The sequence below is a fragment of the Taeniopygia guttata genome, chromosome 2 (genome assembly GCF_048771995.1).
Source record: "Taeniopygia guttata chromosome 2, bTaeGut7.mat, whole genome shotgun sequence".
Taxonomy (NCBI): Eukaryota; Metazoa; Chordata; class Aves; order Passeriformes; family Estrildidae; genus Taeniopygia; species Taeniopygia guttata.
Genome location: NC_133026.1, coordinates 10634431 through 10645043, shown reverse-complemented (window position 1 = coordinate 10645043; position 10613 = coordinate 10634431). Strand labels below are relative to the sequence as shown.

The 10613-nt window shown below is 45.3% G+C and overlaps 1 protein-coding gene across 9 annotated transcripts in view; it reads left to right on the top strand.

Annotated features, from left to right (window-relative positions):
- The first annotated feature begins 268 nt into the window (after nucleotides 1-268).
- Nucleotides 269-10613, top strand: part of DIP2C (disco interacting protein 2 homolog C) — a 313817-nt gene continuing 303472 nt past the window's right edge. For 6 of the 9 annotated variants that reach the window (XM_030264296.4, XM_030264295.4, XM_072925323.1 and 3 more), the window contains exon 1: nucleotides 487-718. In XM_030264296.4, the coding sequence (XP_030120156.1) occupies nucleotides 634-718 (85 nt within the window). In that variant the 5' untranslated portion in view covers nucleotides 487-633. Of the gene's footprint in view, nucleotides 719-1561; nucleotides 1584-10613 lie in introns of those variants that run through there. The other 3 variants (XM_030264290.4, XM_072925324.1, XM_072925325.1) reach the window with 3 other exon arrangements.

The window sequence follows — 10613 nt, the reverse complement described above, 5'->3', positions numbered from 1 at the left end:
CCCGGTCCCTCACACCCCGGTCCCTCACACCCGGTCCCTCACTCCCCGCAGCGGCGCTCCCGGGGCGCGCGGGGCGGGCGGGGCGGCCCGAGCAGCGCGGGGCGCCCCCTGCGGGCGGCGCCGGGCCGCGCGGTCACGTGGATGTGACAGCGGCAGTGCCCGGCCGGCCCCAGTCGCGGCAGCGGCACCGCAGCGCCAGCGCCGCCGCCAGCCCGAGCCGGGCGGGGACAGCGGGGCCGGGGCCGGGGCGAGGCCAGCGGGAGCCGCCGCCGCGGTGCCGGGCGGCGGCGGGCGGGGAGGGTGGGTCGGGCGCGGCGAGGAGCCGATGCGGAGCGATCGCGGGCGGGCGGCGGGAGCAGCCATGGCGGGGCCCCGCTGAAGGAGGCGGTGAAGGAGGAGGAGGAGGAGAGGGGAGGAGAGGAGAGGAGAAACCTCCGCATTCCCTCCCTCCGCGCCCCGTCCCCCCGCGCGGACCGCCCGCCCGCCCGCCTCCCCCTGCATGCCCGGCTGAGACCGCGGGGAGGACTCAGCCACCCGCCGCGGCCCCGCCGCCTTCCCGCGCCCCGCCAGCCGCGGACAAAGGGGGAGAGCGGGCAGCCAGAGGAGGGGAGAGCCCGTCCCCGCCGCGCGAGCATGGCGGACCGCAGCCTGGAGAGCGTGTCCCTGCCGCTGGAGGTGCGGGCCCGGCTGGCCGAGCTGGAGCTGGAGCTCTCCGAAGGTAAAGGCGCGGCGGGGTGGGCGCGGGCGGCGCGGCAGCGGCGCGGCACCCCCGGCCCGCTCCCCCATCGCACACCCTCCGCCCTGCGGCCCTGCGGTGCCGGCCCCGGCCCGATGGCGCCCGGGGGGCTCTCCTGACGGCCCTGCCGCTGCTGGGGACCCCGGCGCGGGGGTTTTGTTCTACCTGCGAGCCCCCCGCGCTCCGCCGCGGCGCGGGCGGGGGCGGCAGGGGGGCTCTGGCGGCGGGGCTTGGCCGCGCACGCGGTGGTGCGGGAGCTGGAAAAATCCGTGGGGATGGCTTGTAGGGGCTCCTGCCCTGCCAGGGAAACCCGGCTTGACGGAAACGTGCCGCGTACCTGTGTGCCAGACCCGCTGTGGCCGCATCGAGAGACTCCCACGGAGTCCACGCAGCGTGTGTGTGTCGGCTGCAACAAAACATCCCCTGATAAGGTCGTTGTGGACAATACCAGTCAGGTCACTCGGACGAAACGATATATATATATATTTATTTAATTGCGTGATTTATTTTTTTTAATGTATAATTGAAAGCTTGTGGTGGCTTCTTGGCGTGGTTGGTTGTGATGCTCCGCCGGTCCCCGGGCTGGGAAGGCGCACACGCAGCCCGAGCTGTTGCCGTGGCAGGGAGGATGAGCAGGAGCCCCAGCCCGCCCTCCGCTTCTCAGCCCGGCTCCCGCTCCCCGCTTCCATGTGTGCCAGCGCCGGGGTAGCAGCGACAGGCTGGCAGCGAGGAGTGCCTGTCAGTGTCCTCGCTGACGGGCACCGAGCGACCGGAGTCGTGGAGACGGTTTTAGCGTATCAGATGTAATCGGTGTCTCCGGGAGGAAGAGAGTGGGCACTATTCATAGGTACTGATGCTAGCGTTGGCTCTTTCCTGAAACGCAAATCTGCTATTAGCTGCCCCCTGTTTTTTTCTTTCTTTCTTTTTTTTTTTTATTTTTTTTTTTTTTTATAATGCCCCCCCAAATATCAGGGTTCGTTCACCATCAAGAGGCTACAGCGCTTCATATAAGGGACAAATGACCCTGCGTGTCCCAAATTAGTTATTGGAAGTGGTCAATATATTGAGCTGTCTGTCTGTCTTCTGTCTTTTTGTAACGGTTTGTAAGGGCTCCGAGCCAGAAAGTAAAATGCGCCGGAGCCAGTTTCATCAGCAGGGAGGAGCTGATGTTGACATTGTATTTTCCTTTTAACGCTTTGAGGGTGATGAACTACTGAGATTGCTTGTGGCTCTCGTTTCTGTGCCTCCCCCTCCCTGTCGGTGCCCTGAAAACTTGAAGTGAGAGGAGTTAAATGCAGTTTTGCCTTTCTGTGATGCACTGCCAGTCCATTGGCCCTCTCTGTGGTAGTGAGGGTGGGAAGAGCTGTTTGTATCATGGAACATGCCACATTGTCGCTTTATGCAGAAAATGCTTCTTGGTGTGTCACATCATTGTCTACACACCAATGAGATACTAATTAAAACATCTGCTAGTAAATGCTTACAAAAAACCTGAAATCAAACTGGCATAGACCTTCAATAAATATGCTAATGTAGTGTACCAAAGTTGTAATGCAGTTTTATGGTGCAGTTTCTGTGGATGTAAGCATAATCCAAGAAAGCTCTGAGGAAGTGGGACATGGTTTGAAATTGGGCATCTGTATCTGCACTGCTGTAACTTCCCTGCAGCTGGATCTGGAATGAGTTTAGGCCACTGACAGTATCTTTCTCGAAGTGCCACTGGTGTTACACCCAGCAGACGAGGTGCCTCATGTGTTCTGACTGTGGCAGCCTCAATGAGGATCAGCTGGAATTGGGAGGCGGGTGAAGAACAGGCAATATCACATTTTCAGTGTCTTCCCCCAGGCTGCTCTTGGTGTGTTCTTAGTCAAGTACATCACAGTGTTCAGTGCCTGAGAAAATGAAATAATTTACTACTTAAAGCTCCTACCTTTAGGCATATTGCAACTCCTGGCCTGTTCCCAAAATTAGTCCCTACAGAGAGTGGGATCAGTAATTTGTACAGTTTTATTGTGCTGTAGAAGTCATACTCTGGCTAGTCCTGAGTTAAATGGTTTTCAAGGCAACTCTGTGTCTCCTTACACCCTGAATGTGCAGTACCTTATGCTTGTGCTTCGCTTGGCCATAGTGAGCCAGTTCACTGCCTTCATTCACTGAGATACACTTATGCAAATGCATACGAGTTCATGTGATTGAGGTTTTAACATGTGTTCTGCTCATGATGTGTTAGGGTGTCCCTGCTGCCTTTGTGAAGCAGGAGAGGCAATAGACAACTTCATGCTTTAACGTGTTTGGGTCTCATTGATAATATTGGGAGCAGAGTGAATGCTGTAATTTATACTCTCCTTTAAAGTACTTTCTCAAGTCAGACTTGCTAGGAAGATGTGTTTTCAAGTGCTGCATTTCTGAAACATTGTATTTGTTGTATTGTTTGAGTGTAAGTTTTTATTTCTGGGTGCTGTGGGTCTTAGAGCTGCTGCCTGTACCCAAGCCACGTGCCAAAACCTGCTAGTGGCCAGTGCAGCTTTAGGAACAATTTCTTAAAGAGAGCTGCTGCTTTGTGAGAAAGAGAGAAGCACCAGCAGGATTGTTGCGTGGTTATTCCTCAGCTGTGAGCTAAAGCTGTCTCTTTCCTAGCTCTAGGAAGTGTGATAGCGTGGGTCCTACCCACACAGTGCATCTCAAAACTGAACATAAAATAGCTGTGTCCCTGTGCCCAGACCTGGTTACTGTGCCACTAGCACGGCGGGCACCGTGCCGGTGCTGTAAGCACAGTCTTCACTGCTGGTCATCATCACACCTTTCCCTTTGGCCGTGCCATTCTCCCCACCCCGTGTAGCCAAATCCCGAGTTCCTGGTTCAGCTGGGCACTCACAGCCTCACTGGCAGCAGAGATGTGGCAGGAGAGCCTCAGCAAGTGTCTGCCGGGCACGTGGCGTGTGCTTTGTAGACCATAGAGCAAAGTGCCTTTTTTTTTCCTTTTCTTTTTTTAGCAATTGTGCACTGCTTGCTAATTGAAAGGGAGAAGGAAGGTCAGAAGGCATTTAATGGTGTTCTGGGAAGTTTGTCTCTGTGACAAGCCTAACCTGTTGGTTACTGTGGGCAAGCCACATGCCTTCCACCTCCCCTTTGCTGTGGTCTGAATGGGCTTTTTTCGGTTTAAACATAGCTATTTAAAAGGTACTATGGATGCAAATGAGAATAACCATTTCAGATTTTGTTAGTTTCATTAGCATGACTTGGCAGGTGGAGATCAGGCAGACTCAGAAATGCTTAGCAGGTTCCTGTGTGGCTGTGTGCAGTTGCCTGCCCCGCAGGAGGAGCGAGTGCCAGAGGTAGCCTGGCACTCTGAAGAGTGTTGAGAAGGGTGTTCACAGTGAGGTGGAGGCATGTAGTGTTACATTCAGCCTCAGGCATCAACAGCACACTTCTTGTTGGTGTTTTCACTTCATTTTGGGAAGGGGACATTGCTTCTGTGTTTCTCAGGACACAGCTGCTCAACAGCACTTTAAATGTTTTAAATGTTGGAAGTTGTGGAATCATCCCTGATTCCAGATGTTCTAGAGACATTTGTTAGGCTTGTTTGAGTGAACACGCTTGATGCTGGTATGTTATGTACATGTTCTCTGACACCCTGGTAGTTTCCCTGAGCTACTGAAGCTTGCATTGCTCAGAAGTAGCCCTTCTAGGCTGATGCAATCAACATGTCACTCTGCAGTAGCTGTACTTCGGGGCTACTTAGGATTTTACGAGGTTTTAGTTTTCTAACGATGTATAAAATTGTACTGGGTGGAAATAGATGAATCATCCTGTTTTTTAGAATAGCTTGGGGGTTGTTAACTGAAGAACTGATTAAATAAAAACCAGGAGTCCTGAAATGTGCTGTCTTATTTAAAAAAAAAAAAGTCATTCTACAACCCCTTCATTCTTAAAAGCACTTAAGAATTTTAAAAATGCCCCCTCCCCCTTTTCTCATTTTGCCCTCAATTGCAGGGTATACAAGGTTAAATTGCCCTTCCAATTATTTTGTGAACCAAAATTAATTGGGCAAAGATGCTCTATATTTCTTCCAGTATTTTATCCAAGTGTCAGATAACATAGCAGAAAAACTTAAAGAACCACATGCACCACATGGAAAATTTGAAAACCATCCTGTTCAGAAACTATTCTCTCTATATTCCATATTACCAGTCCTCTTCCATTTTAAACATGTGAGCCATAGCAGGTTTCTTTTTTTGAAAGTCTCAACTTTTCTCCAAGGAGCACTCTCAAAAAAAGTCTCAACAGATCTTTAATAAGTGATTACTTATTCCCAAAGGCACTGGACTTGCAGTCACCTAATTAATTTGGTCCTTTGCTTTCACTGTATTGACTGGCTCAATTATATTTGGTAATATTACTTGGGTTGATTAAGTCACTTTCTGGCCAAGTTTGTTATTTTATTAGGTATAAGTCATGTCTTTTGTTGTCTGCCTGTAGTTGCTGTGTTGAGACCAGAGATGTGTAGTTAACTTCTCTTGTTATTATTTCTCCCTAACATTTGCCAGCTGACTTCACTTGCAGAGAGGTTTTAAAGTGTGGAAATTTCAATAACTAGCACACCTCTGTGATTTGGGACACAGAGTCATCCTTTTAATTCACTCCCTGAGAGATAATGCTCTGCTTAGAAAGTGAGTATCACCTGTGCAATGACAGAGTGTCTGAGTTTATGTGAGAAATGAACTAAGAAATTCAACATTTACATTTGCCTCTTGTTTTTTTGGCTGTTAAGATGCAGTTAGCTCATGTTTTCAGTTATTTTTTTCTGGTGGAGAGAGGACTAATTTACTCAAAATACATAAAGCTGGAATTTTCATATAAGTTACATGGAAGACTAGGGCTTTAAGAAAATGCACTGGGTATCGTGGAAATTATGATGAAATCAAGAGCACTGTCAACAGAACCCTTTCTTTGTATGATGAAGCTCCTCTCATCAGCTATTTTGTTTCTCTGATGGTGCTCAAGTTGGAGAGGGACAATAACTTGATTATTTTAAAAACAGGTTCAATTCATTCATGAGTATTTGAAGGCATTGGAATTAAAAAAAATTTCTTCTTTTTTTTTTTTTAATGTTGAATTTTTTTTATTTGCCTCCTTCACTGTGCTATTTAGACTTAAGAGCTTTCAATGGGTGTCAAAAGAATTCTCTGCCACTCCTTTGCTAGAAGTACACGGTAATGCCTTGTAAAACAGACTATGCAAATCTCCAGGATGTTCCCAGAAGAGCTGTCCTGAAGGCATGCTGTAAATATACCTTTATTGCCAGCTGACGTGGAGCAGCATTGATGCCCAAGGGTTACACATAATGGATCATTCAGATGATCTTTACTGTATTACACAACTGACATACTCCAAACTCTTTTCCCAAGGATGTGTGAAAGTTGCTGAGGGGGTGTCAGTTTTATAAGCAAAGCAGAATTAAGCAGTGTATTCCTAAGGAGAACACAGGCTGCAAGGAGCTGCCCTTTGCAGCTGCAGGGTACGTCTGTGTGGCTGTGCTGCGCAGAGCAGGGAGCAGCAGCCAGCGCTGCTTCCCCTTGCCAAACCCGTGTGCACCTGTGGCTGGGAGTCAGCCTGCTGCCTTTCCCCGGATGGCTTGATCTGCCTTTGTCAATCCATCAGAAGGGGAATGCTTCAGTCATTCTGATTCCAGCAAACCAAATATCCTTTGGAGGATACCAGAGGAATTTGGGTTTAGCTCACCTCTTTACTTTGTGGTTAGTTTTCCTTCGGGGAAAGTGTTTGCATGCTGTCTTAGATAATAAACTAATTTTTGATGCAGCATTTGGATTGGGAATGGCAAAAAGATCACTGTTTCTCTGAAGGGATATCAGCAGATTCCTTTAGGTCTGCCTATCTTGTTTGTGGTATGGTACGCAGAATCCTAAATGTACCATAGCTCTCCTATACTTAAAAATGCATTGACTGCGTTTTAATTTTTTTAAGAGGCTATTTGTATAACACGTCAAGCAGGACATATAATTTTTTAAAAATAACTGCTTTAATTCCCCAGCAACTGTCAGACAAGATGAGTCACTGCAGTATAAGAATTCACCACAGCACATCACAGATTTGACACAAACTCTTAATCCATGTAAAATTATGCATGTATATTCCCCTATCTTCCCAGTGGGTGAGCTTCGTTTTTGCCAAACTCATGATGATCCCATTCTGCCTTCTTTCCTCCCCCGCCTCCTTTTTTTTTTTTTTTTCCCTTTTCTTTTTGAGAACCTCCTTGCAGTCAGTATCCCCAGTGCAGGGTCTGGATGCCACAGTCTTTTCCTGGCTTGTGAAGAGCCTTTCCTGATTGTTAACCACAGCTCCTGACTGTGGTGGTGTGGGGGAATTTCCAAAACATGATTGCTCTCTGCAGAATTCTGCTCTTTCCTTCTATTACTAGGTTAAACATACACTAAAAGATGGGAACTGGTTTTATTTAATTCCACTTGGTGCAGCACATTGGGGTATTGTTTTATACCTGTGTAAAGAAATGTTTTTTTTTTTCTTTTTTTTTTTTTTTTTCCCAGTAATCTTAGCTAGGGCTTCTAATTGCTAGCCAGTATTATTTATCACTTGGATTAAGTGTAACTTCAAAACAGTGTAAAACATATCGTGGATACCATCATATTCTGCTATAAGACAGCCAATATAGGAGTAGGAATACTTAAAGCAATACAGCTTGAGACAGATGCTGGGAAGACCGTGGCTTTAGCTGTATCCTCTTGCCTCAGAAGAAAATATTTCTGCATTAAAGCAGAAATCCTACCAGGACACTGTGCATGGCTCTCAGGGGATGGAGGGAGGTGTGCCAGAGTCCTTCTTGAAGTCCCTTTTTGGAGAGCAGAGTAATTTGCTGTTTCCTGGCACTTTGGTAGGCACTGTCTATTGGACACATAACCTGCAGTGCCTAGAGCAGCATCAAGTGCCAGGGTGTGGATAATTGCCACATTATTTTACAACAGAAGTTAATGTTGAAAAGTATATGATGTTTCAGTGATCTCTTTTAAGACTATTGTTAAATGGTTGGATAACTAGAAAAAGGACTCTCATGAGGTATCATGATAGCTTGGAAAAGTATTTCCTCTGACTTTTGAAGGGGCTGTTTGCTTTTCAAAGACTGAACCATACATATACTATTATTTAGGATGCTTGAGGGGGTTTTGCTCTTATGTGTATGGCTGGGTTTGCAGAATGATGGCAGTGGAGGGGACAGAGGGATTTTTCAAGTGTTGTTGGTATATGTAAGTAGAAATGGATGTTAGGACTTGTTTGGTCCTGTATCTCCCTGGATCCAGACTCCAGATCTCCAAACTGTGACATCTGCATTTTCTTAATTCAAATCTTGGTTTGATCTATATTTAAGATTAAAATATCAAAAAAAGATCATGTAAGTCTGGGCTGGTAAGAGCTGCCCAGAAGCCAGGAAAATGTTTCTTAATGAACTCTGTGACAAATACAGTGTAAGTAATGGGGCCTGTTTTTTCACTGGCAGGCTGGTGGTTGAAAGTTGGCCTAGACCAGCACAAGTTCAGAGACTTCTGGTTGGCATAGAGGCCCAAACTAAGTGTTCTGACACTCTTTTTCCTACTGTGTGGATGTCCATGTGTCCATAAACAGCCTGGCAAAATAGAGAGACCCTAGCAACAGTCTCCTCAGAGAAGGCAGCCCTGGACTACTCCATCTGTGTGGATCCTCCAGAAGAATTATGTGGTATTAGCAGGATGCAGGGGTGTTGCATCTATTACTGCCATTTAGTGAGAAAGTAGACCAAACTGCACTTTGGACTTTTCATATCAGATTACAGAACAGTTCTGGAATTGTACAGAAGATTTATTTCTGGTAATAGCAAATAATAAAACTTCACCTTTTTTCTTTTGAAGGGATATCCTTAGTCATATTAACTCATGTTTTTCATTGTTATAATTGCAAGGAGAGTGAGCAAAAGTTAGAATTTTGTGTGCCATGCCTCTTATCTTTATAGAAAGAAATATTTAAATAATCAATTATTTTTGATGAATGTATGAACAATTAAAATTATGGCATTGTGGTGGAATGCAAGCTGTTGAAATTTAGTGAAGAATCTTGAAGCAAAAATTGTTTGAAATGCTAAACTTCTTTGGCAGATGCCTGAGAACGAACAAACAAGAGTTACCTAGTGAAACAGCAAAATGTAGAAATATCCCTGCTCTTTCCACTTTAGCCTCTGGTGTTAACATGAGTCTACACAAGATACAGCTTCCTGGGGAGCCAGACTTGGACTTGAATGATGATAATGGCAAACCCCTTTGCTGAATTTTCTGGAAGAGCTCAGTTTCATTTGCCATATTTTTTTTAATCTGGAAAAATAATGAATACTTCTTTAGTAGATGCTGTAAGTTTTCTGAGTGTTGTGAAGTGAGGAGTTTTTTAGGAAAAAGTACTGTTGGGCTGTGGAGTAATGTTTATTTCTGAGAGGGGAAATAACAGCTAGTACTTTTAATTTGCTATACTTCAAATTGGCTCTGTGTTGTAATAGAAACGCTTGATTTGTTATGTTGAGCAACAACATTGGGATTATCAGCTGTTAGATTTAATATTTTTTATGATGATAAAAAAGTATTGTATTTTATAATTATGAATTTTATGCTATTAAAGTTTGAAAGTTTGGCACATTCCAGTCACAATGTTATATCTGTGTCTCCTACAAAAGCTGACCTGTGATTTGATTGGGAGTCTTGGGAGAATTGGACAAGCAGTTCAGAAGAGATCTGGGAGAGTGACCAAGAGTAGAGGCACGGACATTGAGGATTAAAGCAGTCTTAATAAACATTGTTTACCAGGAGAAAGATTGGAGTTTATTTTGATTATTTGAGAAGTCTTGTGTTTGGGATGGAGGAATACTTTCCCCTACTGTAAAGCACTAGCAGTCCAAAACATGAGAAGATTGAACTCCTTGGAATGGAAATTAGACAAAGGGAGGTTGAAGATAAGACAGAAAAGATTAATAACACTAGATAAACACTGAAACACTTGCATAGAAGGGAAGACTCAACAGCTTTCTAAAAAAATCTACCCACAAGTAGAACTGATGGTTGGCTCCTTTCTAAGCCATAATAAATGTGAGAAGTTTGTGTGTGTACATAGGTATGTAAACCACTGAAGCCACCCTTGACCAGAAATAGGCTGGTTTAAGTACTTTTGTAGTGGCATTGTTTAAATGTCTAATCCAATAGTATGTGTTTTCCTGGTAACTCCAAGAGGCACTGCAACATCTTAGAATTTCAGGTTTAGTATGTTTTCAGTATTTTACTAGAGATGACTTGACATTTGCTTGCAGTAGTAATTTGTTTTAAGTCAATATTGAACAGTGTAAGGATGTGCATACATTACGATTTGAGAGGGTATCAAAGGCAGCCTCTCTGATAATACTTGCTTAAATACTGGCTACTCATATATTTGCCTGTAGCTCAGGGGACTTCTATATAAACAAGAAATAGCAGAAAAATAACATATTTAAAAACTTCCTTAAAGTTTATTGTACTTCGCTTAATCGTTGGTTTTTACATAAATGTATTGTCCATTGTAATGATTTGGATAAAAAATAAGAAGGTACTCACTTCCTCTGAAGATTAATCCTTCCTGCATCTTATGCCTAAGGTTGCTCTTTGCTGTGATGTCTTTGCTTCTTCCTCAGTGGCTGACTGGTAACTTGTATTTGCCCTTCACTGCAGCCGTAGGGGAAGGTGTAGGAGCAGCAAAAGTGACCCTGTGCCTTTGTGCTGCCATCTGAAAGTCTGTTAAAATGTTTTTGTTTATTGAGAGTTTCACAAAGCTGTGTCTCTGACCTCCAGCAGTCACT